Source organism: Gambusia affinis, linkage group LG20 (genome assembly GCF_019740435.1).
Source record: "Gambusia affinis linkage group LG20, SWU_Gaff_1.0, whole genome shotgun sequence".
NCBI classification, from domain to species: domain Eukaryota; kingdom Metazoa; phylum Chordata; class Actinopteri; order Cyprinodontiformes; family Poeciliidae; genus Gambusia; species Gambusia affinis.
Genome location: NC_057887.1, coordinates 5,916,696 through 5,934,503, shown reverse-complemented (window position 1 = coordinate 5,934,503; position 17,808 = coordinate 5,916,696). Strand labels below are relative to the sequence as shown.

At 40.0% G+C, this 17,808-nt stretch overlaps 1 protein-coding gene across 6 annotated transcripts in view; it reads right to left on the bottom strand.

Moving 5' to 3' along the window:
- Positions 1 to 17,808, bottom strand: part of spag9b (sperm associated antigen 9b) — a 46,918-nt gene that overhangs the window by 26,119 nt on the left and 2,991 nt on the right. For 4 of the 6 annotated variants that reach the window (XM_044102198.1, XM_044102196.1, XM_044102195.1 and 1 more), the window contains exons 2-4: positions 7,342 to 7,462; positions 4,222 to 4,292; positions 2,819 to 2,916 (exon numbers count right to left, since the gene is read on the bottom strand). In XM_044102198.1, the coding sequence (XP_043958133.1) occupies positions 2,819 to 2,916; positions 4,222 to 4,292; positions 7,342 to 7,462 (290 nt within the window). Of the gene's footprint in view, positions 1 to 305; positions 610 to 2,818; positions 2,917 to 4,221; positions 4,293 to 7,341; positions 7,463 to 17,808 lie in introns of those variants that run through there. The other 2 variants (XM_044102199.1, XM_044102201.1) reach the window with 1 other exon arrangement.

Genomic DNA, 17,808 nt, shown 5'->3' with positions numbered 1-17,808 from the left:
TTCACACCAGAGCCACTGACGGTGACAAACACTGCTGCTGCCGTTTGAACTCATCACTGGGGCACATTTTACCTCAGAGATATTTAGTAAAAGATGTCTTTAATATTGAGAAATAAGTAGTGAAATTGGTACCCTGTCTCTCTTGACCTACTTTCACTACACCGTCTCACACCGTTTGCTGGCACCTCACCCACATGGCTGGAGTGAAGCGACTGCATGGCTACCACGTCACTGTGACTACCAGGAGAGTGAGGAACATAAACAACAGCACGCCACTTTCGCACGATGAGTTGCAGAGGTTGTACCTGCTTGGTCTGGGCAGGGAGGGCGACCAAGGCAGGGCAGGTAAGCCTCCGGTAGAGACCGAGTAGTGAACCAGCAGCAGGACCGACAAAGAGACCAGTACAGCGGAGTTGATGACCACCGCTCCTCCGACAAAGCCGAAAACAAACAGCAGCATACACCCGGGGCTCATGGCCCCCGCCCAGGACCCAAAGGAGGGAGGGGACGGTTGGAATGCAGGGTGGCGAGGGGTCCCTGAAGCGCTCTGATGTTTCCCGGTGGAGCTACGTCTGCAGCAGCTCCAAGAGACGGCGCATCCTCTCCCTCCGTCCCGTCTGGCTGGGAGTCAATCCACAGCTTTGGATGCTGCAGCTCAAAGGCGAGGCAGTCCGAGTTGGAGCAGATCAACAATGTGTCAGCAGGATTCCCGATGGACTGGAGCAGCAGCAGCAGCAGCAGCAGCAGCAGCAGCGAATCATCTGCAGAGAGCCAGGCAAAGCTGGTACCAGCAGCAGCTTTCCTCCACTTTACTCTTCTGGCAGCTAGTTCTCTGCTTCACTCTTCCTATCATGTGTCGAGACGCAACACGGCTGCTGCGGTGCGGTCTAGAACGCTCTGACGCGCTACCCCCTCCCCTCCTCACCGTCATGGCACCCAGCACCCCTCCCTCTGGTTTCTCTCTCTCTCTCTGGTTGTAGGATGCTGAGGCAGCTTGTTCCATATGTCTCTGCTCTGCCTGCAGCCGATTGGCTTCAGACCAGGGAGCCGGAAGGGGAAAGTTTGTGTCTGTGTGAGGCTGTTTTAAAGGGAACTACTTTTAAGCTTTTAGCTTTTCAGCATCTACAAAAATTGCATGTTACATTGTAACTAAATACTCAGGGAATAATTGAGTTGTGAAGAAGAACTCGTGCATAAAGACGTATTGTGAAAACTTTTGATTTATTGCATCAATAAATTTGAATTAATGATGTTAAATCATTTATTTTATGAAGTCTTAACTTCTATTTTTGGTAGTTTTTTATTTGCGTGCATTTAAGTGCTTGTTGCGTTTTTGTTTGGGTTTTTTTTAATTGCCTGTGCCTTTTAATTATTGCTTTCTATACTGACCACCTGTGTGTCGCTTGGCCAGGTCTCTTTCAAAAACAAAAGATTTCATCTCAAGGGACTTCTTGGTAAAATACTGTCTAAATAAATAAAAAACAAATCTGAATTATTATTGAAATTTTAATTTTGTATTAATTTCGCCACGTTTTGTTCCACGAGAGTGTCAATAAATATCAGTAAATAAATAAAAAAATAAAAAAAACCCTAATAAAAACGCAGCTACTGCGTGCAGATTAAGTAAGTGAGATTTATGAAGACGCCGTTTCGAAGGGGAAGGTTTTTCAATAGCAGTGTTTGTGTCTGTGGATATATTTGATCATTTTCAAACTAATACCACAAAATATCAAGAGTTATATCAATTCTAAGTTAATATCACCCACCCCTAATTCAGCCTTTGACAGTTTGATTTATTACTGTAGAAAATATTGAGCCCAACAACAGATTTACCCAGCGTAACAGATTGCAGTTCATGAAATGACTTCAGGTTTCTTTTAACAAACAACAGTCTGATGTGGACATGGCTTGTTAAACTGTACAGCAGGCCATTCACATCATATTGATGGTGAATTAACAAATCTAGAGCCTCAGGTCGATAGAAATACACACACAGCTGTGGAAGAATAAAAATCAAAATCAAGAGACCACTTAAAATGATCAGTTTCTCCGATTTTACTCTTTACAGGTATATGTTCGAGTAAACCGAACATTGTTCTTTTATTCCATGAAGGTGGAGGAAAAATATAGATGTAGCTGGAGATGAAGATAGTTTTATTTAATCTGAAACACACAGACCCACACAAAAAATAATTATTACAGCCAGTACTCCAACTGCATTCAGTGAGATTCAAAATAAAGTCAATTTTAAAAAGGTAAGTATTTTTATTAAATAATGCTAAGTTGACACTTTTAATGCAACTTGTAATGCTTATTTGCATTAAAAGTGTCATTATTTACCAAAAGACACTTTATGACAACAGTCCTAAGCATTCATGAGGACTCCTTCATGTTCATGACACGTTTATGACAGTTTCATGTCAGTCTTATGCACACGCCTTCAAATAAAGTCTTACCAAGATGTTTCTATGAAACTAGAAGAACCTTGTGTATCTTGATTGCAACCACAATCCATCTGAGTGTTTCTTTTTTCTTTTTCCCCACCAGGGGGTCTTTTGTGGGCTCTAGTGTCCCTTATATGACAGTAGGCTGACAGGAAGGGGGGATGGAGAGGGGAGAAGACATGCGGCAAATGGGAATCGAACCCACGACGGCCGCGTCGAGGACTGAAGGCCTCCATATGTGGGTCGCGCTTTCCTCTACGCCACCACAGCACGCCCGAGCGTTTCTTTTAAAGAGTCAATAGACGAGTTAAGTTCACGTAAGAAGAAAGTTAATTAACAGTATTAGTAGGAAGAACTGCGTGCGTCGGTCTAACCGTCTCTTAGCTGACGATCCTGTATCTGACGGCTCTGCTGGCGTCGTCGGGTGCTGGTGTTTAGCTCGCTCCAGGTGCTCCATGTAGCTGTGGATCATCTACAAAAAGCAAACAAGAGTCAGCTGCATTAAGACAATCCGGCAGAGACAGAGTGGCTTTAAAAATATAAGAATAGGGATATGTCAGTAAACGATCTCCTGCTACATGAAGCGGTAAATCGGTTGGGCACAGCTTTGGCAAAAAATAAATAAATAATAAAAGAGGTGAGTAATAAATGAGGCATGTGTGCTAGAAGTGTGCGGGTGACTGCTTTTATCTTTTTGTAACATTATTCAGATCAGCGGCAGCCGGCAGCTGAAACCTGAGAGCTTTGGAGACTCGGACGCCTGCTGGTTATAAATAATGGAGAAGTGCCAGAGCGATCAAAGACTCAGCGGCACCTCAGTCCTGTCCAGACCCTTCGTGTTTATTTCATCCATCACCTCTGCAACACGTCTCAGACAACAATGTCATTACGACTGAAATGTGTTTTACTTCTATACCGAGAATATCGTTTTGAACCTAGAAGGATTACTTTTCAAAAGTGTTCATTCTTCTTGATTAGACAATGTACCTTAGCGAGGATTTTATGTGAGGGAGTCAAAACTAAGTTGGGGGTAACGGACACAGAAGGACTTCGATAAGCTTTGATTTAGACCAGGGTTTGTACCCAACAGGGGGCGCCAGAGTTCTACAGGGAGGGTGCAACTTGAGAGGAAAAAAGAAAAAGTAACTGCAGACAATATCAACAAGCCTATGCCAGAGACAACAAGGATGGGTTTTTAGTACCTAGAGCTACGGTGAGTGAGGAGACAAAGTTTGAGCCAACAAAATAACTTAATAAAATAAAAAAAGAAGGATATATGATTACTTAAAGTTTAGATTTTCGTAGTCTGGATCTGGAAATGCTCAACTGCGACAGTGTTTCGTTTCCTGGCTCTAGATCACTCCGTTGTACCTCTGGCTGTATTTTTAAAGTCACTGAGCTAACAGAAAATAAACTGTCACTTTCTTCTGTCTTAATATTCTTCTCCTGCATTCCTTCCTAATCTACACGACCACATTTCCAGAGTTTCTCATCCACCTAAAATTGACTGATTTAACCTTCTTTTAATTCTTCATCTTATTAAGAATAGAACTTCTTTTGTCTGTTTACTTAATGTGATTATTTGTAATGTGTGTGTCTATGTTACAAAGCATTTAGTTACCCTTGGCAGTATTAAAATTGCACTGTTGATAAAATCTCTATTAGGTTAGAGTCGGGACTCAATTTAAATCTTTATTACTTTAAGTCAAAAGAAAAATGTTGGTAAAATGTCAAAATTTCTTAAAACAAAGTTGACATTTTTTCCACGTTAGCTTACCTCAGTGTGTCTTTGATGAAGGGCATTGTACTCCCTCTTCAGTTCTGCTTCTCTCTCTTCAAATCTGCTTACTAAGAGAACAAGAAAAAAAGAATATAAAAATAGTGATTATAGTAAATATAAACCAGATGTAGGGGCTGCACAGTGGCGCAGTTGGTAGAGCTGTTGCCTTGCAGCAAGAAGGTCCTGGGGCCCAGGGTCTTTCTGCATGGAGTTTGCATGTTCTCCCTGTGCATGGTGGGTTCTCTCCGGGTTCTCCGGCTTCCTCCCACAGTCCAAAAACATGACTGTCAGGTTAATTGGTCTCTATAAATTCTCCCTAAGTGTGAGTGTGTGTGAATGGTTGTGGGTCCTGTCTGTTTTCTGTGTTGACCTGCGACAGATTGGCGACCTGTCCAGGGTGAACCCCGCCTCTCACCCGGAACGTTAGCTGGGGATTGGCACCAGCAACCCTCCTGACCCCATTAGGGATAAGGGGTGAACAGAAAATGGATGGATGGATAAACCAGATTTACTGGTGATATTAAAAATAAATATTTTTATTATTTGTTCTCAGTGAGGCCCGCAGTTTTACGTACAGGATTCAGTGCGACAATCATCTGATTCACTGTAATAGCAACGCGTTTCCAGCAGAGGGCGACAACGGACCACAAACGTCCTTGAACGTTTGTGGTCCGTTCAAGGACGTTCAAGAGCAGCATGTTTTCTGAATGGAGTTAGAGTTACTAACATAAATCATGTCCTTTCATCATCCAGATTCAATTACATTTAGATTTTACATCCCGGTTTGTATCATACACTCTTCAGCTTCTTAATTTTCTTGTGAAAACTCTTCAATTGAGGACACTGGTGTCACACTTTTCAATTTTAATTTGATTTTTATCTTAAAATTCAAAAATAACTCACAAAAGTATTTTTTGCCTTTTCAATTATAAAAAAGAAAAATTCACAATGTGCAAGAACAAACAATAAGTAAAAACCTCATGATTAGTAGAAATAGATCAAAAACAGATGCCAGAAAACCGACTTACTTCTAGCCAGTGGAAAGCTTACAGATTCCTCTGGTGATCTTGCTTATTTTAAGGGGAACAGTTATTATTATTCAGATGCAGTTTTACTAAAACACTGTCCCAGCAGAGCATCAAAGCTCGCTGAGTGTGTTACGGCTAATTCACAGCGTCTTGAGTAGAGCGGAGCTTAGGTTGAACGAAGCAGATGTTTGGCTCTGAAAGCGTCAGCTGGAGTTACAGAAACTGAAATTCTGCGTGGTTTTGAGGAAGTGGGTGGAAAATAGCAGAGTTGAGAAAAAATAAACTTTGATCCAAAATATAAAGGTGTGTAGAAAACAAGAAAAAGTGACCCCAGAAAAGCCCCCACATGCAAAACAGGCGAGACAGCGAACACTTTACAGCGAACTCGAAAGTGGAGTTTAGTTTTGCTGATGTTTGTTTGGGGGAAAAAGTAAAACAAAAAACAAAAAACAAACAAACAAAAAAAAAAAAACACCCTTTGTTGTTTTTTTTTTTTGATTAAGTTAAAATGTTCCACCAGGGGCACTATTCTATATTTTCCAGACACATTTTATAGCACAATCAAAAGTTGCCTTCAGTTGTAATAGAAATGCTGCATACCAAAAAGAATGACTTGAAAGAAATATGACGCCTTGAAATTGGGCCTCTGTCACTTTAAGAAGCTTCTGCTCTTTCCGAGACTCTGCCTTCAGAACATCATCCCAACAATGTTTCTCCATTAACTCTTAAATAGCATTTTTACCAGCGTGGCACTGAGACGTAGCTCACATAAGGAACTCAGCAGACGGGCGGTTCCACCAGTTGTTTGCTAACTACTAGTCCTCTCCTTGGTTTTTTCCAGAATTATCCAGTTCAGATTTGATTAGTCAAAATACATTTATATTTTGAACTAGAAATGACTGATTGAAGACAGATTTATTTATTTTTTTACCATTTTTTTTTTTGCACCTAGTATCCCATAAAGCTGTCCCACAAACAATTGCAGAGCAGTGGAGTTGAAAACGACAAGCAGCATTTTTTACCACTTAGTCAACTCTGTCAATATACAAGTAAAAACTCACCAACTTCTTCCTTTTGCACTTCAAATTAAGACTTTTAGCAAAAGTTCACAGTTTAGTCAGTCATATGCTGACAAAAACCTTCCATCCCTTTCAACCCTGGTATTTTTCCACAATTAAAGCAAAGACTCAACATCTCCAGCTGAATGATTAATCGTCGGTGTTAAAGACTGTGGAAGAAGTGGCTCAAGCCTTTTCAAGGAGCATCCTGAGGTAAACAAGTAGGTGTCGGGCGATGAATCAGAGGGACAACAGTCTGACTTAATCTGTTTGTCAAGCTTTGTGTCAATCTGTATTTAGGCTGGGCACTGTTCAGCAACACAGACAGAGCAGCTTAGAGTCGTCAAAATGAATCCATGTTAGGTAGAGAAGGGGTGTATTTATCAGCTCAGAACATGGAAACCTTAACTAGAGATTTAAATAGATCTTACTGGAAAAAAAAAGGAAGTATCACATTAGAAGAAATGAAAAGCTAAATTTCCCCTTTAGCAAAACACTGCCAGCCAAATGTGGTCAAGCAAACGTCAACGGTGCGGTCATGCATCATGAGAGTTGTTATTTTGGGGGTTCAACTTGTACAATTTTCTGCTTCAGTAACGGTACACAAATAGCCACTGATAAACACTGCTTGTATAAGAATCAGTCATATGACAGCAGCCATTGTCGAAGGAGTCAAGCTGTCATCAGGAAGGTAAAGTAAAAGGAGTCAGAAACCAATTGTTTCCGACCAGTGATGGCACCTTGATGAACATTTCAGGTCGTCTGGCAACAGTGCTCTGGGATAGACGCTGCTTTGAGTCAAAGCCGCCAGGGCTGCATCTGAAACCTTGCTAGATTTCAAGGACTAGCATCGGAAACCCCTGCTTTACTCGAACTAGAGACCAGACAATTTGTATATTCACAGTTACGCTTACCTCTACTTGATTGCTGTGGACTGGGGACGGGGTTCAGTTCCACTGGGCTTAGACAAGCTAGGTGAACAAATATTGTGACAGCATGGCCTAAACCAGTTAGAGAAGCAGGGGACTTACTCTGATCTGCATAGTTCTTTGTCTTTAGCTCTAGCTGCCGCGCGTGCGACTCCGAAGTTACCAGTCGAGACTGGAGGTCCTTTTTCTCTCCATCTTGGGAGTCTTCTAAGGCAATGTATCTCTGCAGGAGAAAAACAACACAGCAGAGGCAGACATTTAGCATTTAACGCACAGCGAGGTACTGAAAGGAGCAATGTGACCCTCTGACCTTCCACTTGCAGACTGGGTGATTAGTTGAGGAGGGCATGAAGAGGCACAAGTGTCGCACATAGTTGGGAGCTTTCAGTATCTCTTTGACGGTCTGGTGTGAGTTAAGCTTTGAGGGATATTGAAGGTACCTTCATATTTTGAAGATACATCGGAGTATGTGTAACGTTTGTGTTTAGCGATTAATCTGCACATCCACTATAAAGTCAGTACCAATACTGAACCCAAACAAAACAAATGCAGGAAAAATGACCCAATTTCAACTACTTAATTATAAAACCCCAGAGGAAATTATAAGTCAATTAAGCTCCAGTTCTTGCTGTCTGGATGTCCTACCCTCACATTTCTTTAAGAAAGTTCTGCCTGTTGTTGCTATTGATCTGATCCAAATAGTAAACACATCGCTCTCATCAGGCGTTTTCCCCCAGGCTTTGAAAACGGCAGTAATCAAACCACTGATAAAAAAGAACAATCTAGACAAATCACTACTGCAGAATTACAGGCCGATCTCCAACCTCCCATTCATCAGCAAAGTTATTGAAAAAGTTGTGTGTAAACAGTTAAATAGCTTCCTAACGATAACCAACTGCTTTGACTCCTTCCAATCTGGTTTCCGGTCTCACCACAGCACAGAAACTGCCCTCGTAAAAGTGTTCAATGACATCCATATAAATACGGACTGTGGGAGAACCACAGTGCTGGTTCTGTTGGACCTCAGTGCAGCTTTTGACACTGTTGACCATGACATATTACTGAATCGACTGGAGAGTTGGGTCGGACTCTCCGGTCCAGTGCTTAACTGGTTTGAATCTTACATAAAGAACAGGGATTTCTTTGTTTCAATTGGAAACTTCTCATCAAAGAGGTCAAAGGTCACATGTGGGGTACCCCAAGGTTCAATCCTAGGACCCCTCTTATTCAATATCTATATGCTCCCACTAGCTCAGGTTATAACAGGAAATAATATTAGCTACCATAACTATGCAGATGACACACAGCTCTACATTACGATGTCACCAGGAGACTCAGAACCCATCCAATCACTGAACAGATGCTTAGAACAGATAAATGTGTGGATGTGCCAAAACTTCCTCCAGCTGAACAAAAACAAAACTGAAGTTATTATTTTTGGACCTAAAGAGGAACGATCTAGAGTCAGTGCACAGCTTCAGTTATTACAACTAAAAACCAGCGATCAGCCTGGGAGTAGTGATGGACTCTGACCTGAACATTCAGAGCCACGTAAAGACAGTCACAAAGACGGCCTTCTATCACCTGAAGAACATTTCAAGGATTAAAGGACTAATGTCTCAGCCAGATCTAGAGAAACTCATCCATGCGTTTATCTTCAGTCGTATTGATTACTGTAACGGCGTCTTCACAGGTCTGTCCAACAAATCAATCAAACAGCTACAGCTGATCCAGAATGCTGCTGCTCGCATTCTCACTAAAACCAGGAAGATAGAGCACATAACACCAGTTTTAAAGTCTCTCCACTGGCTCCCTGTAGCTCAAAGAATAGACTTTAAAATACTGTTGTTAGTTTATAAATCACTGAATGGTTTGGCACCACAATACATTAAAGATTTGCTGCTGTTGTATCAACCTTCCAGAACTCTCAGGTCTTCTGGTTCTGGTCTGCTCTGCATCCCCAGAACCAGAACCAAACGAGGAGAAGCGGCATTTAGCATCTATGAACCAAAAATCTGGAACAAACTTCCAGAAAACTGTAAAACAGCTGAAACACTGACTTCCTTTAAATCTCAACTAAAAACCCACTTGTTTAGAGTTGTATTTGAAACGTAATCAATTGCAAATTTATTGACGGAATCTGACTATGTTGTGTTTTTATTGTTGATTCTATGTTGCATTGTATTTTTGTGTTTGATTTGATGTAAAGCACTTTGAAATGCCTTGATGCTGAAATGTGCTATACAAATAAAGTTTGATTGATTGATTAGCGAGGCTGTCGCGATACTCGAGGTGTTTTCACAACGTAGTCTCCGTTCTGATGTGAAAAAATTACAATTACCTGGCAGTTGTATTGCTATATGTTTATTCTAAGTTGCTGTATAATCCCACCAAGATAAAGCTATTTGGGTTACATGTACAAGGTTGGACGTTGTTTTTCACAGCTGCATGGGAACCAGTCCCTTATCCCTTTTGTATAAAACTCATGTGTTGTCTCTGCCTGGCAGAGCTTTTCATCCAGACTTGCTTCATTATTGATTGTCCTAGAAGGTCTCTGAGTTGTGCACAATTCATGACTAAACCTGATTGAGGAATTTTACCTGAACAGAGCTTGGAAATAGTTTTTTTCCCCACAACAGTTCGATTGGGGGATGCGGGGCAAAACTGGTGCGGTTCCCTTTCAAACTGTGTTGTGTCAAACAACTCAAATTCTGGCGTTGAACCAAGAACTACTAAAGAAAAACACAGAAACCTCTGAAGAAGTCACTGTGCACAACTTCCTAACTTCTTTCTTCACAAAATATAGACAAAAATAGAGTAGCATGAAATTTTAGCGGTTGTAGGATTTGTCTGAGATGTTAGGTGGACCAGAGTTTGCTTTTTTGGTCTACATAAGAGTCTTGATTGCGTGTTAACACTTCCCCAAACGAACTGAACTTTCTAGACAAACAGAGTTAATCTAAAGCGGATTAAGCAGGGCTGGTGTGAATGCACCCAATACAAAATCATTGGTTTTAGGTTCGCAAATCAACAATGTTGAGAACTTTTTTAACTTTTCTGTTCGCAGGAGAACTTACTGACAGAATGTAGGTTTTCCTTCATTGTTGTTTTTGTGGCCATTTAGTCATTGGATTTTTTGACAAAAGTGCTGAGTAAAAAGGAGATGAAATGACATTTTTAACTGGTGTTGTACGGGTTAAATCTGACTCTTGTTTGGTGAGCTTGCATTGATGGATCATCTGATAAGCTGAGTCAGGTGTCTGTATCTTCGCCTGTAAACGGAGTCTTGTGATGTGGGTGGTCTCTGTGGACAAGAAGCCTTGCAGTCTGTGCCCTGAGTCAGCAGTTATCACCTGGGCATCAGATAACAAAGCAGATCCTTCTTTATGTGCCCAACACACACACACACACACACACACACACACACACACACACACACACACACACACATGCACAGAGGTTTCACATGGATGTGTTTTGTAAATTGTCTTATTTTAGGAATCGTCTGGAAAGCATGACTCTGGCCAAGGGCACAAACTATTTTCTATGGAGTGACTTAGAGTTTGAAGTCTTGAGAAGATAAACTTTTGGCCTAAAAGAGTTTTTAAAGGGACAGTTACAGTGTAAACTTAAGACATAATGCATTATGCAGAAGTATTCAGACTCTCCAAATCAAAATGTGTCACTTTGTAACAACTGACGTCAATGTTGTTCCATTGACACTGAAATTCAGCCAGACTGCATGGAGAACATCTGTAACAACAGCTTCTTAATTGGATTTAGCTGTGGACTTTGGTTAGACCATTCTAGTAAATATGTATAGATTTCATTTAGGGGCATCGGAATGAAAGGGGCTGGAAATAAATGCATGGCACACTTTATATCGGTAAAACATTTTCTTCCATTTCACAATAAGGTGCCACTTCACATTGCTTTGTCACATAAAATACCAATAATATGCATTAAAAATAATTCTGTATTTTTAACATTACATGCCCAGTTAAATCTACTAAGAGCATTATAATAAAATTTTAAAAATGACTAAAAATACAACAGTTTTGATGGTTAAAGTTCTAACTAGGGTTTGGCAATAAATCGATTTTATCGATTAATTGTAGAAAAATCAAGATTTTACTTTTTTCCCCCCCAAAGTTCAGTGACATTAGCCTACCCAACAACCACCATCTCTTTCTGACAAAAGTGTTTTACAGCTGTTTATTCTGACTTTGACAAACCACAGAAGGAATGATTGAAATAAAACCAGCTTTTAAGATATTTTCTGTCATTTGTATGTTTTTAAGGAAAAAAGTAATGGGGGAGGGGAATAAATAAAACTGAAAATAGAATATTGGATTAAATCTTTAAGCCATATTGTCCAGCCTTTGCTTGAACAAACCCCAATGACTTGACAAGGAAAATACAAATGCAATAGTGACACCGTAAGCATTAAATATGGTTTATTATTGCCACACTCCCAGCATCGACACATTCATCAGGCCAACTCTGACCACGCTGCTCCTCATATGACCCAAGAAAAGGGCTGGCGTGTGTGTGTGTGTGTGTGTGTGTGTATCTGTCTGTGTGTATACGTGACTGCGCTCCAGAGAATAAGTGTTCCAGCATTTCAGCATCCTCTCTTCCCCCCAAACACTGCATGTATAATGCTCTCTTTGTCCCCCAGCGCCACCACACACTCACAAACACACGCACACACACTCCCTTCCAGAACAAGTGTGTGCACTCCCGCACAGACAGGGCTCCACTGTATCGGCACTCAATTGACAGAGAGTGAAATTAGCTTCTTTCAGTGAGTTTGGCTGCAGATTGCTGCTGGGACATTCGTGGTAGCTTGCAGTGGTAGGTCTCTGACATCTGAACCAATAAACTGACAACACTGCACGCCTCTTTCCTAGTTTCACTGTTGCAGGATGCAGAAATGAGACATGAAAGAAAAGAGCTGAACACCACCTGGTCTAAAGGAAAGATGCTAGAAAGTGGTCCAGCACTCTGAGGGAAAACATGTGGCAGGGTTTCTTCTTCGTGTAATTGATGGTGGCGCACCGTCACAGAAGAATAAAAGCCACACAAGGTTTCCAACAGAAAACCCTGCTAAGCCAGGTGGGTGGGGCGCTAGAGGTGTCACTTGTCCAGCAGCCCGTCGTGTTTTTGAGTTAAAAAATGTCTGAAGTTGACAGAAAATTTGAAAATGTCATTCCATAATTATGTGTTACTGAAAGATTAGAAGATTAATACCTGGACACCAACTATAAAGTCTTAAAAAAAATGATAAACACTTTAAAAAGACTTTAATAAATAAGCAATGCTAAGCCTGGTGGGGGCACAAGTAAAGCCTGGTGGCCCGCCAGGCTTATGATACACTGAGGGGAAACCCTGCCACCACATCTTCAGATGAGTTGCAGAAGGGAAAGGAGCTACTGCTTCAACCAGATCGCAGCAGACAAATATATAACTTCTTTTTTTTTTTTCTAAAGCTCCTGAATCTTGTCTGGTCAATGTGAGAGAGTACATATTAACTCGGCTTGTATGAAAAATAACAGTTTTTTAATCCAACATGAGTAAAATTGGGTGATTTCAGACTTCTCCATCAGCTGCATGCTGCAGTACTTATCCAGCTTTGATAAGAACCCATTGTGTAAATTATTCTGCACATTAAAGCTGCGGCACCAAGCTGCGTCGGGGCGACCGGTTAGTCGGTCACATCCAATATCCATTTATCCACAGTTATGTTCTAGCTGTAACTAGAACATAACCTTATTACTTCGAAAACAAACATTTGAAACTGTTGTGATAATCCAATAATCCTAATGCAATATTTTCTAACAAAGAACTAAAAGATGAGATTGCTTGTGGTTCTCAAACTAGAGAATTACATTATATCCAATTGATATTTACTGGCTGCCTAAATTAAAGCAACGAGCCGGGGTGGAACTGAAAGCATTTGAGCTTCAATGTTTTTTGTTTTGTTTTTGTTTTTTTACATATTCATAGAAAGAAGAGAGCATAGACAGATGCATTAGTGGGTGTCAGTATAATCGACACTATAAACAATATTAGGGTCAAACAAGTGACTCTATAGAGTCAAACAATCACAAAATAACTCAAACATTTCGTTCATTCTACCCTAAACGTTTGCCGTTCGTTAAACTGCATATAAGCAATTGTCAGTGATATTACAGGTCAACTCATGCAGTGTTGTAAATCTGTATGTCCAACCTGTACTACATGCTAAGATGCTGTTTCAGTTCAGGTCGTCGCAGCAGAGATTTTGACTAATCAGATTTGATAAAGTCTAACTGAAATTTCTGCCAAACAGCCACAGAAACCAACAGCCAGGGCATAGTTGCGTGCTACACCAAGATAAATATTTTTAATTTGGTTCAATCGGTCCTTCATAAAACGATACCGTGCATAAAAACCTCAGTTACTGCTACGTTGTGCTCGTCTCAGGCCCCTAATCACATTATTCCGCCTGTCTAAAGTTTAAGCAGACTGCGACGAACGGTTATCAATCAGATGACATTACACAGAGAAGAATGTCGTCTTCTACCAGCCGACAAAAGGCCTCAGGGAAGTTTTTGTTTTTCCTTAAGAATTTCCTGCCGAGCCTTTTCCTCTCCTCCACTGAAGCAAAATCGGTCAGGAGACGTACGGTAGTCCTCTGGCAGGGAGCAGCAGAAACGTTTAGCCAGCAAACTGTTTGGTCGGTAGGATTAATCGGCTTTTCTTTAGCAGGGACGAAAAGCGCTGCTCCGAGTTGCCAGGGAATCAATTAGTAAAAGCCTTGAAGTCGTAACTGAATTTAAAGCTAGTTTTACCTACATCTTGATTCTGGGATGCTGAATACAAAAAGCATGAAACGTGTTTCTATGTTTTATTTGTTAAGGTAACTAAAATCATGACATCCTCAAACTGTATGTCGTAGGTGTCGTCCTTGTGTCAGAGTATTAACCATTTTTGTGCAGTATTTAAGGTTGTAACCTCTCAGTCTGCAGCCTGTGTGCAGATATGGTCAGAGGTTTAACAAAGCAGAAGTTTAGTGAGCGCTCCATTTCTGTCAGCAGCGCTGAAAGAGAATCTCATGAGGAACTACAATGAAATGGAAACTTCTTCCCTGATATACAGTCATAATAGCATCATCGGCTAAAATAAAACCTAAAAATAAAAAAAAACTACATATGGGTTTTATGTGGGCGGTAGCTTGGGATGATTTCATTTTAAAAATATTAACTACACAAAAGTATTTTCAGTTCCATTAGAAATAAAGTTGGTAAGATGAACAGCAGCCCAGCCTCTTAATTCCCTTATAATCCAATATTTAATAATGAGTCGCTGTAATGCCAGGTCTACCCTTAGTTCAATATGGACAAGAACAATTAGTGCTATAGATCTGATCTTTGCTAACTTTTATATTCTAACACTTTATGCTGGTGAATTAAAGTAAGAGATGAAGTTCCTGATTCTCTCCAACTCATCTTCTGCATTCAGATCGTCCAGAATTTGAGATTTTATGTCTCAACATGATATGTGGTATATTACAGGTGAGCTGAGAAATTGGCCGCTGTCCAGAATCAGACCATTTTCAGCCTGACCAGTCCAGAGCGGTAGCAAGCCAGTCAGAAGCTCAAAAATCCTATCCTTTTCCAGTCCGCAAACACACCACAAGCTAATGCAAACAGTTTGTAAATGAGACAATCTTCAGGATGGAAGTTGTTACTGAAAGAAACAGTTTCAAAGTTTCAGCAGGATGGAAGATGTTACTCCAAAGTATTTGCATGCAATTGGATGGAAAGAGTGTAGAAGTAGTTACTGAAAGAAAGACTTGAAGTTAGCATTCTCATTTCAGTGAGCTCTAGTTATATTGAGCACAAAGGCTATAAGAGCAAAATGTACTTTCTACAAATACATGTCGGCTTTTTATTTAATCTGCTACCTCAAATTCAGGAGACAAGAAAAATAAACGTATTGAAGGAGAAGTTGCCATTTTCATTCTTTTGAGCTTTTAATAATCAAACAGAAGAAAACAATTGATGTTTTCAATCATCTAACAGAACAACTTTAATTAAAGGCGATGGCTTTCACACGACAACCTGAGAGGAAAACATTTCCACACTGATGGAAAACTCCCACATGTACAGGTCTGTCTAAAAGCTGCACCAACATGTTGAAGCATGAAATACATTATGAAGAAACTACTGTGTGGCGTGTCGAACTTGGTATTCAACAACCAAGTGTTCCTGCAAAACACAATAAAACAACTACACTTAAATATTCATAAAGCTCTGGCTGTGTGAACTCTTGTCAAATAATTTACTTTAAAAAAAGTTAATGGTTTAAGCTTAAACACAGATTTGTTAGGAGAAGAAAGACATTTGATTGAGTTAAAATACAATGAAGTCCAGATTTCATTGTATCTGGACTGTAGTAAATCCTTATTAAAGGTTTACCATAAGTTAGCATCTGAGCTTTAGCGCTTTTTAAATAAAAACAGAACCTTAAAGGAATACCTTCTAATGAAAAGATGTTTTAGTCAATAAATCGTTACATTCTGGGGATATTTCTATACGTAGTTTCAATTTTGGTGAGTGAAAGCTCAAGCGGTGCAAGAGCTGCAACTACAAGCGCTAACAGAGTCAGGTAGCTAGCCTGCAGTCCGCTGCTTAACAGACAGCGGACCGCAGTCTTCAGTTTCAGCATCATGATTCTTTATTTTTTGTGGCTGGAAAAAGCTCCAAAAAGCTGAGTCGACAAGATGTTTCATGAGATTTAAACCGTTTTTTTTTTTTTTTACTTTTTGTACTCCGATACCAGAAACCGGCCCAAGTTAATGCAACAGAATGAATTGGTCATGTTGTGTTTTTGATGTACTAAAGGTATTTCATGGTAAAACCATAGATTTTTTTGTTTGTTTTGGATGCTTTCCTGCATATGTCGTTTTTTACAGCCATTTCTTTCACTTTTATGATCAGTCCCATGTAACCATGACGATCACGGTGTCTTCTCTGATGCACGCGAGCAATCAACTTCATTCTACAAAGACGACACGGCGTCAGTTTCCAGGATCAAGATGTGTCACGGTTTGCAACATCTGTGGTTTGAAAACTAAACGAAGCAAAAAAATAAAATAAAACTTTCCTTTGTAGTTTCTACAGAGTGAATTCCTCATAATGTGATGCCACAGACAGTGCTGGGTTTTTCCCTGACTGTAAATATCGAAGATTTGTCCTCCACCTCTCTCTCTCTGTTCAGTCGGCTGGTTGAAGGCGTCACATTTTGTTAATACTTTCATTTCAATTGAACGAATGAAAAGCTGAAATATTGTCAGTGGACTCCGATTCCTGTCCAAAAATCCAAAATAAACATATTACAGCTGCAACGATTAAAATATTCCATTTTTCAGCAACATTAGAAATGATTCCTTCATTTCAAAAAACAAACAAATAATGCTGTCCAATTTTAAAATGCTTATTTAAATACTGCAATACTGTGGATAGTTTTACTCAAGTTTACGAGATAATCAGATTATCGTGTTAATAGTGATAAATCAATATTTTAAATCAGCAATTTAGTCATCAATTAACAGTTCAGCTAGCAAAAGACTTTTTCTGGAAGAACAGCATATTTTGAGCAGCAACTATGCCAAAATTGAACCAAAAACTATAATTCCATTGTGAACCTAAGACAAAAATGTTAAAACTTTTGTCGGTAAAAATGTTCTAGAATCCCTCAAGAGGCATAGTGTGAGAGCCACCTGGTTAGCATATGGAAAAGGAATGCATTTTAGGCAATAAAATAGTTTTTTATTATTATTTAAAAAGGGAAATTTAAATATGTACGCATTTCTAATATTGTATAAAATAAGTCTAAGTGATTAAATGAACAATCTAGAGAATCTGCCCCTTTTTTTAATTCAAATAGTCAATTAATCGTCAGAAAAATCAATTACTAAAATAATTGTTAGCTGCAGCTCAAAAACTTTAGAAAGGTCGCCGCTCGATGCTGCAGATGTCTTGCAACCCGATCTCTCCGACAATTATATCACCCTGTATCATCATGACAAAGTCACTGTGTGGATAACATAGAGGAGCAGCTGAGCAGCTGTCAATTAGTAATCTGATGTCGTGGAAACCCTTAAACCTGCTGAGCCGTGGCCAGCAGGTAGTCGGGCGGTCCAAACGAGCTCAGGTGGAAATGAACTGCTCGTGCGTAGCAGATTTGAAAACTCTGTGAATCTGTTGCCATGGGAATTTGCGTTGAATCCGTTTTACAGAGTTCACTAAATTAAAGCTGGGACGATATTTACAGAGTTGGAACCATGCGACCTGTTGCTCCTTGTGGTTAAAGAACAGAGCTCAAGTCTGACAGTGTGTCTCCATGCAGCCGTAAAGAGTCTCTGTATCCAATATAATCATAGCTTTGCTAATTGGGACCAATTTCTTGGTGGTTTCTCCCATTAACTCTAAGATAAAGACATCATCTGTGAAAAAGCCAGGAGAACAAACTCAAAACTTTCAATTCATTTACATCACCAAGGAACACTGGAATGGAACA